The sequence below is a fragment of the Dendropsophus ebraccatus genome, chromosome 15 (assembly GCF_027789765.1).
Source record: "Dendropsophus ebraccatus isolate aDenEbr1 chromosome 15, aDenEbr1.pat, whole genome shotgun sequence".
Classification (NCBI taxonomy): domain Eukaryota; kingdom Metazoa; phylum Chordata; class Amphibia; order Anura; family Hylidae; genus Dendropsophus; species Dendropsophus ebraccatus.
Genome location: NC_091468.1, coordinates 54,658,013 through 54,676,973, shown reverse-complemented (window position 1 = coordinate 54,676,973; position 18,961 = coordinate 54,658,013). Strand labels below are relative to the sequence as shown.

At 43.3% G+C, this 18,961-nt stretch overlaps 1 protein-coding gene across 1 annotated transcript in view; it reads right to left on the bottom strand.

Annotated features, from left to right (window-relative positions):
• The window catches only part of PPP3R1 (protein phosphatase 3 regulatory subunit B, alpha), a 74,050-nt gene that overhangs the window by 46,157 nt on the left and 8,932 nt on the right, over positions 1–18,961 (bottom strand). Inside the window, exon 2 of the mRNA XM_069954615.1 lies at positions 3,397–3,511. Coding sequence (XP_069810716.1) covers positions 3,397–3,423 — 27 coding nt within the window. The 5' untranslated portion in view covers positions 3,424–3,511. The remainder of the gene's footprint in view (positions 1–3,396; positions 3,512–18,961) is intronic.

Below are 18,961 nucleotides of genomic sequence, written 5' to 3'. Positions count from 1 at the left end.
TCTTGTCCTTGGTTTCTGTGTGATATTGTAATTCACTTTTATAGTTGAGCTGTATTTAAACATCGAGAGATGGATCGTTCAGTATTTGAATACTGGTGGTTGATGAGGTTGGATGCAGCTCAAGGGAGTCCTGGAAAACATGGATACAGCCTGTGGCCACAAGTAGTAGGCATCGCTGGTATCCAGGCAACTACGGTTCTAGGCCACACTGGTATCCAGGCAACCTCAGGTAGTAGGCATCATTGGCATCTAGGTAACCATATGTATTAGGCATCCCTAGTATCTAAGCAACCATCACAGGTACTGGACATCACTGGTATCCAGGCAACAACATGTACCAGACATCACTGGTATCCAGGCAACCACAGGTACTAGGCATCACTGATAGCTAGGCAACCATAGCTGTTAGGCCTCACCTTTATCCAGGCAACCAGAACTATTATATGTATTTTGGTAATCACATCTACTAGGCCTTACTGGTGTGCAGGAAAAAAAGGTAATAGGCATCACTGATATCCAAGCAACAGCAGCTATTAGGCTTCACAAGTATCCAGGCAACCATAATAAGTACTAGGCTTTACTGGTAGCCATGCAACCACAAGTACAAGTCCTCATAGGTATTTAGGTATCCACATCTACTAGGCCTTACCAGTACAAAGCCAACCACAGGTATCAGTCCTCACTGGTAACCAGGCAACCACAGCTACAAGGTCTCACTGGTATCCAGGTAACCACAGGTACTTGGCATCACTGGTATCTAAGCAACCACAGGAACTAGGCCTCATTGATATCCAGGCAACAATGGGTACTAGGCCTCAATGGTATCCAGACAATCACAGGTACTAAGCCTCATTGATATCCAGGTAACCACTGGTACTAGGCCTCAATGGTATCCAGGCAACCACAGGTACTAGGCCACAATGGTATCCAGGCATCCACAGGTACTAGGCCTCAATGGTATCAAGGCAACCACAGGTATTAGGCCTCACTGGTATCCAGGCAATCACAGGTACTAGGCCTCGCTGGTATCCAGGCAACCACAGGTATTGGGCCTTACTGGTTTCCAGGCAACCACAGGTATTAGGCCTCACTGGTATCCGGGCAACCACAGGTACTAGGCCTCTCTGGTATCCAGGCAATCACAGGTGTTATGCCTCACTGGTATCCAGGCAACCACAGGTATTAGGCCTCACTGGTATCTGGGCAACCACAAGTGCTAGACCTCATTGGTATCCAGGCAACCACAGGTATTAGGCCTCATTGGTATCCAGGTAACCACAGGTACTAGGCCTCAATGGTATCCAGGCAACCACAGGTAATAGGCCTCATTGGTATCCAGGTAACCACAGGTACTAGGCCTCACTGGTATCCAGGCAACCACAGGTACTAGGCCTCGCTGGTATCCAGGCAACCACAGGTATTGGGCCTGACTGGTTTCCAGGCAACCACAGGTATTAGGCCTCACTGGTATCCGGGCAACCACAGGTACTAGGCCTCTCTGGTATCCAGGCAACCACAGGTGTTATGCCTCACTGGTATCCAGGCAACCACAGGTATTAGGCCTCACTGGTATCAGGGCAACCACAAGTGCTAGACCTCATTAGTATCCAGGCAACCACAGGTATTAGGCCTCATTGGTATCCAGGTAACCACAGGTACTAGGCCTCAATGGTATCCAGGCAACCACAGGTAATAGGCCTCATTGGTATCCAGGTAACCACAGGTACTAGGCCTCAATGGTATCCAGGCAACCATAGGTACTAGGCCTCAATGGTATCCAGGCAACCACAGGTACTAGGCCTCAATTGTATCCAGGCAACCAAATGTACTAGGCCTCACTGGTATCCAGGCAACCACAAGTGCTAGACCTCACTGGTATTCAAGCAACCACAGGCACTAGGCATCACTGGTATCCAGGCATCCACAGGTGGCAAAAAAACCCTGTTTTTTTCCAGAAACAGTACCACTCTTGCTTCTGTGTGGTATGGCAACAGGGTTCCATTGAAGTCATAGGTGTGGTGCTGATTTTGGAAGAAAGCAGCTGTGTTTTGTTACTCTTTAGTGCTTCCTGGTGCCGTCTTTATGGTTAAAAACGGTTAATTCAGTGTCACTTAGGCGGGGCCTAGAGCGTCCATGGCCTAGGCCTGTGGCGCCTCTCAGCTCTTTCTTCCCATCCTCCTTGTCTTTAGCAATGCCCCCAGGCAGGATTTCTTCTCTTCAGCGCTGTTTAAAGGGGAACTCCGGATAAGAAAAACTTGTTTTCTGTTAAAAGTACATTAAAAGTTATATAGATGTGTCTATACAATGTATTACCATATCTCTATGGTTCTGCCACACTGATAGCTGATAGAAATCCAGGAAGTGAAAAAAATTGCCCCTGTGCCAATTAACATTGTCTCCTGCTCCCACTGCTCTCCCCCCTTAGGAGACAAATCTTCCATGCCTCTGTCTCACATTGTGTGTGTTTGCTAAGCACAGGCTGATGATGCAGACAGGGGTCAGGGTGTGATCTCACAAGAGGCTTGGCTGGATCTCCCAATCCCCTGAGTGATCCACCATCTCTTAATGGCCAGAAGCAGCACTAATTTTACTGATTGTGATGGGTGGGGGACTGTGATGATCAGCTGAGGGAAAGCATTGCATTCTGGGAACTGCTCACCCAGGAAGGACAGAAACACAATACAGAACAAAAAAAAAACAAACAAATGGATTTTTGGTAGTTTCAAAACAAACTGGGATAGACAGGTAAGTAATGCTATATGCTTTTGCAGAAGTTTCATTTTTTTTTACCTCTACCTGGAGTTCCCCTTTAAACTCTGTGCATGCGCCATAATGATCCAAAGCAGGGCAGACACATTGACATGACTGGGCTACTCGATCTAGGCTACCGTGTCATTGCTCCTGAGTTCGGGATCTGTCATTTGTGTGGCGCAACACTGGTAAAAAAGATGGCACAGGTGCAATGACACGGTAGCCTAGAACAAAGAGTCTGGTCGGTTTAAATCGCGACGGCGCATGTGCCGAGTTTAAACAGAGATTAAAGGGAGAAATCCTGCCGGGGAGCATTGCTAAAGATAAGGAGGGCGGGGAAGAAGCCCCAAGAGGCAATGCAGGCCTAGGGGACAGACTCTCTAGGCCCTGCCTCTTTGACACCGTTAAAAGAGCATTTTTAACCCAGAAGCTAATATACACCTTAATGTGTATATTAGGACATCATTTGGTATTGATTTGTATTATAAAATAATTCTATTGATTACATAAGAAGAATAAGAGTGACCCTTACTCTTCTAGAATCCTTAAAGGGACTCATCTGTAAGTAGAATAAAGGATGCATGTTAAATTTACAAATTAGTAGACATGATCTCAGCCTGCTGACACATATATTTGGTTACATACCTTAATCTTCTTTCTGAGCCGATCCATTGCTGAGAAGGTGGCACAGAGTAAAATATGACCTCAGATAATGTAACGTGATATTTCCACCTTACTTCGCTTCATAATGTGACCAGTCCTGGTAGGAAAAACCAATAGTTTCATCACAATCCGGTAATAGCCTTGCATTTTACTCTCTACTTATGGTTCCATTGGCTTTGCAGTAGTAATAGAATCACCCTGCCACCTTCACGCAACTGTATATATAGCATACCTCTGAAGAACAAAGTTATTGTGGACTGCAAACCGGAGATTTGTTCTATATTTACTGTAAATAAAAATAGCTGTACACTGTATGGTGAGAAGGTCATAATTTTATACCCTCAAATAGGTAGAGCTCAGGCGCCACCTCTCTCCGCTGTAAGATATATATACAGTATATAGAAAGGGCTATGAGCTCATGGAAAGGATTTGTCCTGTTTAGACAATAGAATGTCTTAAAGGGGTGGACATACTAAGAGGATGTATCACCTAGCCACAGCAAGAGTGATAAATAAATGGTCACTGGAGGTCTGACCACCAGGACCCCGCTATTCAAGAAAACATTGTTTCCAAGACCCCCCGTGCTCCATTCTCTGTGAAGGGATTTATGGAGAATTTATTTGGTGTTGTCAGTCCTATAGACAGTGAGTATTGGTCTTACAGGGGCATTACCTTGCTCAGTTGGAGTCTCAGCAGTCAAACCTTTATCACTTATCCATGTAGGTTAGGTAATACATGTTGTTAATGGGAAAATCACTTTAATGGGCTGTGTCCCAATACTATATAACTCTGTTCACATAGTAGTAACAGTATCAAAAATATGTATATATTATATGGATATGGTAAAACACAATTATTAAAGGAGAAGTCAGGACATTTTTTTTAAATCCAGCAGGACCAGATTCTTTCTGCTCACTTTAAAATTCATAAATGTATTGTAGCATTCTTAAAAGTAACCGACGCGTTTCGAACCAAGCTGGTTCTTATTCATGGTATCTGGGTCTGGATTAATAAGGAATAGACATTCATCTTGGGATCACCATAGAGTAAATAAACTCTTATGGGACATCTCTGCAGGAGAAGTGTGTAAAAGACGCCGATCACAATGATTGCAGGGGTCCCGTGACCGTTCCCGCCGCTCACCACTGGCACGTGGATAGGTAAGTTCATACTTGTAATCAAATTCCCCTGCGGGCTACCGAATTTATCTGGACTTCTCCTTTAATTTTTGGGGATTCCTTTGAACAGTGATGCCCCCCTGATATTGCAAATGTATGTGTATTGCAAACATTCTAGCAGCCATCCTATCCACTTCATGTGGACATGCAGCATGTAATGCAGTATGACATTACATTACCAGAGAAAAAAGAGGTGCTTAGATTTCCTAATAGGGCTATAATATAAAATAATATGATTTTAAAATTAATAAAGAAAAAAAATCTAAATTTAAGAAAATATTTCTATGTAACAAAAGAAAATAGAAAAAAAAAATCATATGTATTAAAACAGTCCAAAAATATTTGGATTAGCGATGTAGTGATGATAATAGAAAATCTAGTTGTGGTTAGAAAATAACAGTGAAATAGCCAGCATGTGATGATCAGCTGATCATCACTGGTTAGGCTAGGTTTACACTGTATTTTTGCAATCCGTTTTTTCATTGTTTTTTTTTTTCTTCAAAAAAACGATGAAAAACTAATGCATTTGCGTGCATCCGTTTTGATCCATTTTTCCATTGGCTTCCGTTGTTTTGCAAAAAAACGGATTGCAAAAACGCAGTGTGAACCTAGCCTTAGCCTTCAGAGACTTCCTGGCTAATCACTGATGTCACTGGGTGAGGTGATGACTGGCCACTACAAGGGTCATGTAGTATTACATGCTAGAAATTTAAAGGGGTTATCCAGTGCTACAAAAACATGGCCACTTTCCCACCTCTCTTGTCTCCAGATTGGGTGGGGTTTCAAACTCTGTTCCATTGAAGTAAATGGAGCCTAAAGAGGTTATCCAGCGCTACAAAAACATGGCCACTTTCCCCCTACTGTTGTCTCCAGTTTGGGTGGGGTTTTGAAACTCAGTTCCATTAAAGTAAATGGAGCTTAATTGCAAACTGCACGTGAACTGGAGACAACAGTAGGGGGAAAAGTGGCCATGTTTTTGTAGCGCTGGATAACCTCTTTAATTGCAAACCACACCTGAACTGGAGACAAGAGAAGGGGAAAGGTGGCCATGTTTTTTGTAGAGCTGGATAACGCCTTTAATTCATTGGGCAAACATGTCACTACAATGTTTCTGGTTTGCTCAAGAGGAGTTCAGAGCTGGGTTTTCCCTTATTGATGTCTATATGTCCAGGAGTACAGGAAGGCCTAGGGCAAGGAGTAGGCTTTAATTACCCAGGACTACACCATCGATAAATTCCCCCTCTATGAGCTTCACACATGAGCTAACAGATAATGGTAACACGAACATTAAAGGAGAAGTCCGGCAAAATTTTTTATTAAAGGGGTAGTGCAGCGCTAAAAAATTATTCATAGAATAACACACATTACAAAGTTATACAACTTTGTAATGTATGTTATGTCTGTGAATCGCCCCCTTCCCGTGTCCCACCACCCCCGCACAGTTGTGACGCGGCGGAGGGGGGGCCGTGGCAGGGATTCGGCCGTGCGTCCGAAGATGACGTTTGGCACAAAATGGCGGACGGCCCTCGACACGGATCAGGTAATGTATAATGCACCACACACTTCCCGGTACACGGGCGGGGCTGGTGGGACACCGGAAGGGGGCGATTCACAGACATAACATACATAACAAAGTTGTATAACTTTGTAATGTGTGTTATTCTGTGAATAATTTTTTAGCGCCGCACTACCCCTTTAATGTATTGTATTACCTCCCAAAAGTTATACAAATCACCAATATACACTTATTAGGGGAAATGCTTATAAAGTGCTTTTTTTCCCTGCACTTACTACTGCATCAAAACATCCTGCATGAAATGGTGATGTCACTTCCTAGATAAAATGGTGATGTCACGACCCGACTCCCAGATCTGTGCCGGCTGTGGCTGCTGGAGAGGATGATGGCAGAGGGATGCTCAGTGTCCCTCCAGTGTCCTGTGTCCCTCAGTGTCCCTCTGCCATCATCCTCTCCAGCAGCCACAACCCGCACAGCTCTGAGAGTCGGGTCGTGACATCACCATGTTATCCAGGAAGTGACATCACCATGTTATCCAGGAAGTGAAGCCTTGATGCAGTAGTAAGTGCAGGAGAAAAAAGCACTTTATGTGTATATTGTTATTGTTAATTGATTATGTGTATATTAGTAATTTGTATAACTTTTTTTTTTTTTGCGGGGGGGGCAATACAATGCTTTAATAAAAAATTTTGCCGGACTTCTCCTTTAACTTTTCTACAGCTGAGGGCCTTTCTAGAAGTCATTTATTCCAGGCTGAAATGGCAAGGATGTGAGACTGGGTTCCAATGCAGAAGCACTTCAACAGTTTGACTCCACCTGCTTGACACTTTAGCCCTGAGTAATTTTATGACTGCTGCAAAGGTGATCACTTCCCCTAGATTTACTGTTTATAGGGGCTACTGAACATAGCAGATTATAGTTCTCATCTATGGCATCTCCTGTATTCATTGAATGTTTGAGTGTTTGTGCACACATTTGACCGACAAAGGGTAATTCTTAATAATAGGACAACTCCCTTAAAGGGAACCTGTTACCAAAACAATACTATCTAATCTATCACCAACATGTTATAGAGCAGGAAGAGCTGAGCAGATTGACATATATCTTTACGGGAAAAGATTCAGTATAACTTGTAACACGTTAATTAAAATCCCTGCTCTTCTGTGATACAGAGTCCAGTGGGCGGTGTCACTTAATGGACCGGACTCTTTAGCATTGAAACATCAGAGATTTTATTTAATAATTGACAAGTTACACTGAATCTTGTCCCATAAAGGTATATATCAATCTGCTCAGCTCCTCCTCCTCTATAACTTGATGCCGATAGATTTTTATGGCAACAGGTTCCCTTTAAGTGCATCTAATCAAAATATATGCACAAGCCAAAAAGACAGAAATGGCTGCACATCGCACCCATGGCTGACACGAAAGCTTATTCAGCTACATTTAAAACCAATATCAGAAGTTAGTATATAATTTGGCCAAACCATATTGCCTCATGTACCACGTGCAGGTCTTCTGATACACATGAGTCCCTAACCAAAAAACATCACTGTGCCGGTCAGCGACCACAATCCCTACAAAACGTTTGCAAGCAGAGAAGGGGGGCCACGGAATGGCCCTGCAACCCCATTGTCACAGGACCAGACCCTAAAAGGCCCCCCCAGACCACACAGGCGCCACCGGCGGAAAAAGTGGACGCCAAGCAACACAAGTGTGAACAAGCTCTTACCTCTCTCTCCATTCCTCTGCAGGTAGAATGGAAGAGTACTAGGAGATCCCCCTTATGTACACAGGTGCTTCCTGCTAATTTGGATCACATGGGTCTTACAAAGCACGAGTGCTAACCACAATGAAAAAAGGGACAGAATGCATAAAATATGCACAAGCCAAAAAGACAGAAATGGCTGCACATCGCACCCATGGCTGACACAGACCCATGTGATCCAAATTAGCAGGAAGCACCTGTTTACATAAGGGGAGGATCTCCTAGTATTCTCCCATTCTACCTGCAGAGGAATGGAGAGAGAAGTAAGAGCTTGTTCACACTTCCGTGGCCCCCCTTCTCTGCTTGCGCACGTTTTGGGGGGATTGTGGTCGCTGACCGGCACAGTGATGTTTTTTGGTTAGGGACTCATGTGTATCAGAAGACCTGCACGTGGTACATGAGGCAATATGGTTTGGCCAAATTATATACTAACTTCTGATATTGGTTTTAAATGTAGCTGAATAAGCTTTCGTGTCAGCCATGGGTGCGATGTGCAGCCATTTCTGTCTTTTTGGCTTGTGCATATTTTATGTATTCTGTCCCTTTTTTCATTGTGGCTAGCACTCCTGCTTTGTAAGACCCAAGTGATCCAAATTAGCAGGAAGCACCTGTGTAGATAAGGGGAGGATCTCCTACTATTCTCCCATTCTACCTGCGGAGGAATGGAGAGAGAGGTAAGAGCTTGTTCACACGTGTGTTGCTTGGCGTCCACTTTTTCCGCCGGTGGCGCCTGCGGGGTCCGGGGGTTCCTTTAGGGTCTGGTCCTGTGACAATGGGGTTGCAGGGCCATTCCGTGGCCCCCCTTCTCTGCTTGCGCACGTTTTGCGGGGATTGTGGTCGCTGACCGGCACAGTGATGTTTTTTGGTTAGGGACTCGTGTATCAGAAGACCTGCACGTGGTACATGAGGCAATATGGTTTGGCCAAATTATATACTAACTTCTGATATTGGTTTTAAATGTAGCTGAATAAGCTTTCGTGTCAGCCATGGGTGCGATGTGCAGCCATTTCTGTTTTTTCGGCTTGTGCATATTTTATGTATTCTGTTCCTTTTTTCATTGTGGCTAGCACTCGTGCTTTGTAAGACCCATGTGATCCAAATTAGTAGGAAGCACCTGTGTACATAAGGGGAGGATCTCCTAGTATTCTCCCATTCTACCTGCAGAGGAATAGAGAGAGAGGTAAGAGCTTGTTCACACTTGTGTTGCTTGGCATCCACTTTTTCCGCCTGTGGGGTCTGGGGGGGCCTTTTAGGGTCTGGTCCTGTGACAATGAGGTTGCAGGGCCATTCCGTGGCCCCCCTTCTCTGCTTACGCACATTTTGCGGGGATTGTGGTCGCCGACCGGCACAGTGATGTTTTTTTGTTAGGGACTTATGTGTATCAGAAGACCTGCACGTGGTACATGAGGCAATATGGTTTGGCCAAATTATATACTAACTTCTGATGTTGGTTTTAAATGTAGCTGAATAAGCTTTCCTGTCAGCCATGGGTGCGATGTGCAGCTATTTTTATTTTTTTTGGCTTGTGCATCTAATCATAATGTTACACATGTCACATAACATTAGCATAATATTATCACAAGCCATATCATGGAGGTAAAAAACACATTTTTTTTATATAAACTATTTCATCACATTTACATATTTATTTGTGTTTATTGATCTACTAATATATACTCTTCAACATTGAAACTGCAACACTAAGCAATTTTTGATTGCTTAGTCTATTCCTACATGGTGAGCTAGTAGTAGATGGTCAGCGATCGTATATTGACTAGATAGTATAGTTAGAGGATATACTATATACACACACAACATCATTCTGACTGTGGATCTAAATCTAAAATCCAGTACGTGGGCTATGAGAAAAGAAAATACAAGTCTATGACCATTTTGTAGGCAGTCGTATGTGTTACATTGTAATCCACCATTGCTTACTCATGCATATTAGCACTGAAAATCCATGTGACATTTGACCCCTGGTGTATAGCGATGCTGATTGAACCTGAATCTCCGAGGATTGTCTGTCCCTCAAGGGAACCATAAGTGAATAATGTTGCTAAGCGACAGTGAATGTTAATTTCCAAATATTTTCTTCAAGTCGATAGTTAAATCTGCGAAGGTACTGCAATAACTAGGGCATTAGCAGTGAATTTAGAGGGATACAATGTGGAGGAATGTTCCAGCACAAAATTACTTATTTTTAAATAATTCATTAATATTTTTTAAAGTCTCCAACCCAAGTTCTTTAAGGGAATGTTCCGGCACAAAATACATTACCCATTCCCTTTATGTAAAGTATTTACAATGAACACTCATAGCTGATAAACTACAATTACGTGGTCGGCCATAGTTTGCTATTTAATGGTTAATATCCTTGCTTTATTGAATGGAAGCATCTCCAGCATTGTGCCTCTGGGAAAGCTTTAGCCTCACATACATAATTTTACTGTCCCTGGCTGAATGTCTGTGGTTTTGGAAAGTCGCAAAAACACTTTTAGGCTATGTTCACACATAGCAACGGACACTGTTAAACTGCTGTCTGCCTAGTGGCATTCAGGACGTTCCTGCAGCCGATACCTCTGTATCGGCTGCAGTAAAGTTCTTTTTTTAACATTGACTTGTGGGCACCGTCGGGTGTGCTCGTAAATCAAGTAACCATTCATTTCAATGCAAAATGCAGCCGCCACCACACTTTACATTGTGTGAACAACTATTTTTTCTGGACGTTGTTCATTGAACAGCGTCGTGAAATAATAGGCAGGTACATTATTTTAACGCCTGTTCTAAAGAATATGTGAATGTAGCAGGTGGCATTGCATTTACAGTACTTCAATGTAATGCCGCCACTGCAGTAACACCCCGAAACAGCTGTATGTAGATGGATACCTGGCCTTGGTTGTTCCCTTGTCATTACATTGACTTATAGGGCCACTTAATATGGTGGTTTGGTAGTTTCCTTACAGGAGCCGCCCCTTGGCTGGGTCCTTCCCGGAGGGATATCTGGCTAGTCCTGTGTTTTGAGGCTCCACGGGTTGTTCTTTTGCATATTCATGTTTCCCAGGGGCAATGCACCTAGGATTTCACCCCTTTGAGCGCTTTTGCTGGTAGCCGGCAGTGTTGTCGTTTGGCTGGTCTCCCTGAGATCAGCGATCTGTTTCTCTTATGGCTTTACTAGGCATTGCTCCCACCTAGCCAGAATCCTGCTCCACACTGATGAGGGGCAACACCCCGAAACAGCTGTATGTGGATGGTTACCTGGCCTTGGTTTTTCCCTTGTCATTATATTGACTTATAGGGCCACTTAATATGGTGGCTTTGGTGGTTTCCTTACAGAAGCCACCCCTTGGCTGGGTCCTTCCCGGAGGGATATCTGGCTAGTCCTGTGTTTTGAGACTCTTCAATAAGGCTCCAATAGCTCTTCTTTTGCCCCTGCAGTAGAGAACAGATGACGATTCCATTGCAATCAGCGTCCGTTCTTTACATAAAAAGAATGTACAGTAAACATAGCCTTATTCTGTCAGCAGACTCAGAAGAAGGTTTTGCTGGCTGGAGGTACAACCGTGCAAGAAGGTTTGGGACTTTGGTGTCGCTGATGGCATCAGGTGGATATCACTCCTTGAATGATGGGAATAGTAGTACTTGGTGTGCTGCACCTCCTAGAAGACACAGGATATTTGCTACTGCCATAGTCTGGGTTAGGCCTCCTCCCTCTGTGCTCCTACTGCTATCTCTGCAGTTTCCTATGCTGCCTATAGAAGTTGTTTTAGCTACTAAAAGAACCATTGCAACCCCTTATCCTTCCAGTAAAAGCTTCCATTACAGTGTATGACCTACACTTGACCTATTTACAAATATTTGATGCCAGCTCAAGACCCCAGCTTGTACTTGGATGTCTCTACCTGTCCCCTCAGCTCCTTGCACCAATCTTGGCCCATTGGGACAGCCGCCATCCACACCAGGACCCTGAGGGTTCCTCAGGGTCCTTACCACGTACAGATGAATTGAAAAGTTATAAATACGTACGTGTTTGCGATGGCAAATAAGATCATAGTTGCGTTTGTAAAGTATACTGTAAACGGCGGTTTTGAGGTCAATTCTAAAGATGCGATCAACAACACACGAATGGATTTTCGTTCATCCTTTGATCGTTGTCGCGTTTACATTAGAAGATTATTGTTTACGATTTATGGAACCATTTTTTTTTGCAATAATTGGCCCATGTAAAAAATCCTTTAAACAACAGCCTTGGGAGTGGCTAGACAGGTCAGGTGGCACATATGGAACTGGTCCACCTCTGACTTCTCCTTGTGGTATTGTGTTGCTTCTATGAAATTTTTGTGAGTACATACAAGACACCTCCCCCCCTCCGAATACACAGCCTTCTATACTAATCTCTCTCCTATTAAACAACTGTACAGCAAACACCTATTCCTCCTCCTGGGGAGGTAAGCCACCAACAGACCAGTATGGCAATGGCTTATTCTCTCCTCTCCATTGACAACAAGTTGCATGTGTGTGGGGCAATCGGAAAAGACAGCTGTTATCTATAACAGCAAAAGGAAAGATGGCGTTCTCCATTCCGGTGCCACTAGTGAGAGAGGATGGTTTTCAGCACAGCACACTATTGAGTCGTTCTACAGCTGTGATCATTGTGACCTGGATCATCAGTTCCTTGTTTTACTATCTGGAAACCTTACCGTCTTATTTCTGGGCAAGTAGCCAAGAGAACATACAATATTACAACAACCATAGATACACAAGCAGGCAATGTCTTCATTACTCATCAATTTGTTAATTGTGTTTTCCTAACATATTGAGATTTTGCTAGTCTTGTATTTTGAGTCAGCTGCGGAAGTAAAAACAGGATCTGCTGCCATCTTGGTTGTCACTTGATGCCCAGTTTACAATTCTTATGCCGATATTACCGGTAGCAGAAGAAGTTGGATGTAGCCCTTGGGAGTCTGGGACAACATGGATAAAACCTATGGCATATGGCTGTATCCATGTTTTCCAGGACTCAATAGGGCTGCATCCAACTTCAAATGCCGAATGATCGGTCTCGAGCATCAGTTGCACTGATCATTAGCCTTAACCCTTAGACGACCCGGGCAATTTAAATTTTAGTGTTTTCGTTTTTTCCTCCTTGTGCTTAAAAGGCCATAGCACTTGCATTTTTTCACCTAGAAACCCACATAAGCCCTTATTTTTTGCGCCACTAATTGTACTTTGCAATGACGGGCTGAATTTTTGCATAAAGTATACTGCAAAAGCAGAAAAAAATTAAATGTGTGGTAAAATTTTTTTTTTTAAAACCCCGCATTTTATTTATTTATTTTTTTGTTTTTACGCCGTTCGCCCTGGGGTAAAACTGTCTCATTATATATGTTCCTCAAGTCGTTATGATTGCAACGATATGTAACATGCATAACTATTTTATTTGATGGCTTTTAAAAAATTCAAAGCATTGTTAACAAATATATGTTCCTCAAAATTGCTCTATTCCCAGGCTTATAACGCTTTTATCCTTTGGTCTATGGGGCTGTATGAGGTGTCATTTTTTGCGCCATGATGTGTTCTTTCTATCGGTACCTGGATTGCGCATATGCGACTTTTTGATAGCTTTATATTAGACTTTTTCTGGATTTGATGCGACCAAAAATGAGCAATTTTGCAATTTTGCGCTTACGCCATTTACCGTGCGAGATCAGGAATGTGATTAATTAATAGTTCGGCGATTACGCACGCGGTGATACCAAACATGTTTATTTATTTTTTTCTTTATATTTATAACATGGGAAAAGGGGGGTGATTCAAACTTTTATTAGGGGAGGTTATAGTATAGTAATACTGCATAGATCAATGAGATAGGCACTCTATTGCTTTCGGCTGCTGCATCCGAAAGCAATAGAGTGCCGAGCTGGGATCAGCGCCATTACGGCGTAAACCCCAGCCCAGGTCAGATGCCGGGATCGCTCCTCTGGAACAACGTCGCGGGGGGACGATCCCCCCCACTAGACACCAGGGAGTGGAGAAATATAGTATTCAGATGCAGCTGTCTACTTTGACAGCTGCATCTGAATACTTAATTAGCAGGCACGGCAATCGGACAAGCAGCACCCGGGACCGCTGTGGTTCAGAGAGGGGCCTCCGTGCGGCCCCGCTCTGAACTCCTCTAGCGACCGCTGGTTGTATGGGTACGCCAGGGTCGTCAAGGGGTTAATGAGCATAAATATTCGGTGAAATACTGTGTGAACATAGTCTTAAACCATATGAGCACCAAGAAGAGCTGAAAGTAAGTTGTGTTAAAGGGGTGGTATAGGCTTGGAAAAACATGTCCACTTTCTTCCAGAGATAGCACCACTCTTTTCTTCAGTTTGGATGTGGTTCTGTAGCTCAGTTCCATTGAAGTGAGTGCAGCTAAATTGTAATAGCACACCCAAAATGATGACAGGGGTGGTGCTGTTTTTGCAAGAACGTAGCTGTGCTTTTTATAGTTCTGGATAACCCCTTTAAAACCATGGAATAAAACTCTTTTTTCTCTGGTATAAAGCTCCTGCTGCAGCCGCGGCTGGTACGTGCCGCGGCTGTTGCAGGAGCTTTATACAGTGCTCCTGGGAACCATATCAGCCCAATTGGACTGATTGGTTCCCTTTAAGAACTGATGGTTTTTAAGGGATATGGTCACCGCTTAACCCTATCTGCTAGTGCTTACTTCATAGAGCCTATTAACTTCATTATATGAATGTTGGCCGCACATTCCTGTTTCCATGGGAGGATGGGTGGCTCAATTTTGACTGGACATTAAAGGGGATGTGCCACCTAAATTTTCTTTTACTGATTACAATCAGATACTAAAACTTGACTTTTATTTTTATTTATTTCACTATTTGTACATTGTTATGGGGGCTGATATATTGTGTGAGCTGTTCTTAGCAGAATTTAGTGACATGCTTTACAGCAAGACTCATGGACATAGACGACAATAGACAGACTGTCCCTTTGAGATGAATGTGAAGCATTACTGAGCGCGCTCTGTTACCTTTGAAAGGGTCATTCTACAGCGAGCCGCTATTGTCTCCTCTATCTACTGATGTCACATGATGCTGCAATGCTGTGCAAATCCCTTTACAGCAGCCTCCTCTTATCCATACCTCACAACCTTTTGGACGGCCAAAGAGGGACATATGTCTTATCACCACACACAGAACAGGAAGTCTCAGCTTAGTTTTAGCCCCAATGGTGAGAATGAAAACTGCAAGATTTCCAAATTTTCTTTACAATATAGATAGAAAAATTGAAAATTTGAAAAAAAAGGCATACAAATTCTTAAAAAATATGTTTAAACAATGTCATTTTCTGATAACACATTTCCTTAAACATTAGCAATGAGACCTCCTTGTGGAGGAAACCATATTGTCGTAATATTAAGTGATAGAAAGGATTGGTCTGAGATCCCATATTTACACGTCATATCAATCTTTTGCCAGAAAACCCATTTTAGGAACCCATATTTAATATAACTATGTATGCCGACATATCTCCATGAGCTTTATATAGAAGATACAACTAGCAGCTATAGATGTGATGCATGGATGAACGCTCCAAGAACACGTTTCTTCATTTCCATTTCCTAATCCTATAGTGACAGGCTGAAATTGTAGGAAACAGCTCAATAATTCATGTATCACAGTCGTGCCTGCGCAGCCCATTATCCTTATAGCTCATTGATTTCTCATGTATATTCTTCATTCATTAGATGGATTTATTGGCAATTCTGATAGTGCTGTAATGTAGAAAATACAAGCATATCCTCATACGGAGGCAATGAAATGGAATGAGAACATACACGTTTGTTAATACCAATCATCTTAAAGTGAAATGTGTTGCCTCGATTTTTTTTTTCTTTTTTTTTTTTTTTACTAATTACTGCTAGATACGGGGGAAAAAAATCTAATCATATTTTTTTTCTCACTGTAATTTATTTATTTTACTTTTTTTACATTATCATGGGGACAGCAATCATGCCTAAGGTGTTGTTTTTTTTTTTTACCAAAAGATAGAGATTATTCTATAGGGAGGGTAAAGCTGAACTGGGGAGAGTTTTAGGCTTAGTGGTCAGAATGAAAACGGCTTCATTTAATTCATTTAAATGACTTCTATTTATGAATCTCAAGCCTTCCTGTGCTTATCAGCTGCTGTATGTGTGGTGTCCCACCACAGGTGTTCTTTTATGTTTCTCATGTACCTTTCTTAAAAGCTCTGTATTCAGGTTAAGTGGTGATGAAGGGTACTTTGAAGTTTCAAACCTGGATGTCAGTATTTTGTATTCCTATGTGTTTCATGGCTGAAGGAAGCTAAGGGTTAAGATCTGTGGTGTTTCTGATCTATAGGATAACCTATTATCTTTCTCCTTTCTTATGCACACACTCATCCCCACCACTCACAGGGAAGTTCACTTAAGCCCCTGTAGGAGGAGTTACTTGGTGGAGGAAGAACAGTTCAGTTCTATTCAGATTCTCGTGGGAGAAAGACACACAGAGCAAACATCCCTGCTGTAGCCAAGCCAGGGCCTGGCTTATGCCAGGACACTTGTCCGAGACCAAATAACAGTCTAGTCTAAGACACAAGTGTTTTCAGATGCAGCTAGAGACTAGTTCCTCTACTATCACTTCTACTATATCGACTATGCAGTGCTAAGCACTTTAAGGGAGAAGAGTCCAGGAACACCCTAACCCATGCCATGAACAAGTCTAAAAAGTGCAGGGCAGTATCCTAAGAACCAGATGAACTAGCCTGGAAAGGACAAAGCCACCAAAGGAAAGTCTACATATCCTATCTCGCAGTGCAGGTAACCCCCGGAAACTTAGCTTCACCCAGATAACCACGACTGGGGCTTGTATCACTCTATTAGGACAGGTCACTCAACACTGTAAGGCACAAGGTGTTCAGACTAAAGTCTATACACGAGTTCAAGTACAGTATTCACTCTAAAGTATTTCTCCAAAGTTCGACCAACTCTTCTATTCTGCTCTACTCAACTCTCCAAGCACTGCTGCAACTCCCTCTCTTCTACTCTGGGCACCTCCTCAAGCACAGGTTCAAGTACTAAAGTCTATGTGAAGATTTATCTATTCTACTGAAGTGTGTTGTACTACTGAAAGACTGCACAGTAAAAGCTGTTCTATTTCCATATCACTGGGACTCCGTCATAATTTATCCGCACCAGCACCCAAACACACAAACCGCACACCTTGGGTTATTTTTCCCCTTTCTGTGGGTGGCGGTGCTGATAGTGCGGGTGGGTTAATTGCCACTCAGGACTACTGTGTCAAGAGCCCAAAGGACCCACTACAACCTGGCAGGTCACTGACCATTACAGCCAACCACAACACAAAGCAGGTACCACACCATACCTGTGTGCTGGACAAGCACTGGCACCACAACAATACCATCTTTGGCTGAGCTGATATAACAACACCTAAAGAGCACTACACTATGCTAACCTAACCTAGAACACCACATATGTCCTGCAGGAAGTGGTGTATTCTTTCCAGTCTGACACAGTGCTCTCTGCTGCCTCCTCTGTCTGTTTCAGGAAGAGTGCATAGAGTAATAGAATAGTTTTCCATAGGTTTTTGCTACAGCTCTGGACAGTCCCTGATATGGGCAGAGGTGGAATACAGAGGCCGTACAGCAACTGATAAGTACTAGAAGGCTTGAGTATTTTAAATAGAAGTCATTTAAAAACCTGTATAACTTTGTGATGCCAGTTTGATTAAATATATATAGATATAAATATATTTTTCTTCTCCTGAGTACCCCTTTAACTTAAAAAAAAATATATTTTTCTGATCATTTTCTGATGGATTGTATATTACCTTTGAAGGGGTGCGCCAGCGTGGGGGCACTTTTTTGGGGGGACCGGGGAGGAGGTGGCTGAAATAAAAGACGTCCACTTACCTCCCCGGTTCCAGCGGCGGGTCCCGCATCATGGCGCTCCGGTGCCCGGTTCCCGGCCGCTTCCGGGTGTCTGACGCCACGCTGGAGCACCCCTTTAAGTATTACCACTACCATAGGCTATGTCCACACTACGTAAGTACCATATTGATTGCGGCCGTTATTGATCATGGCCATGAATACTACGGTACTTACGTAGTGCTGCCGCTGGGGAAATCCCGGCCGGAGTGTATACACATAGTATACACTCCGGCCGGGATCCCTAGAGGTGCTGCAAGAAACTGACATGTCAGTTTTCTGCGGCCGCTATTCAGTGAATAGCGGCCGCAGAAATTCCTGCCAGTTTACACATTTCGGGCAGCGGGGAATGCAGATGCGGGCCTGCGCGGATGTGCCCGCATCCGAATTCAGCGGCAGTAAAGATCATCCGACCGATACTGCAGTACCAGCTGGGACGATCTTTTCTGACACCGGCCGTTCTGTGACGGCAACTACAAATCACACGATTCCTAAGGTGGTTTTATTGAGGGTTAAATGGTCCTAAAATAGTAAGCCAGAGAACTTTCTAATACATGTATACACACTATATCACATATCTCCTCCATTCCCACCCACAAACCTATGCAAAGACTTCAAGGAGCAGCAATAACTGCAAGTAGCCATACATATTACGTCATGAGGAATCTCGAGAATTCTCATATCATCTGAGAGTGTTTGGCTAATTCATCTGCCCCCTGATATCTAGTGTATCGGACATGTTAAATTTTATTATGTATGTTCACTTGTTCCCCTGGCATCAGCCTATCTTACACTACTGATCAGATGCCGAGCTGAGATTGTATGTTTATAGGAGAGTCATCGCTGGTAAAAAGAGTGAAAAGGTCAGGAACTGCCCTGCTCAATCGATCACAGGGGATGGGCGAGGAGTTTTCATACTGAGGACTTTGTGGATATGATTGAAAGAACTAATAGGGTCTTCAGCATGCCCGCCAATGGCAGGATTACAGCTGGGAGTAGCAAGAGAGAAGGCGCACAATAAATACATATTCTGAAGCAGGGTCTTATCACCTGTCGCGGAACATGGCCCCAAAACAGGTCCGTAACACCTACAGATGTGTGTATGGG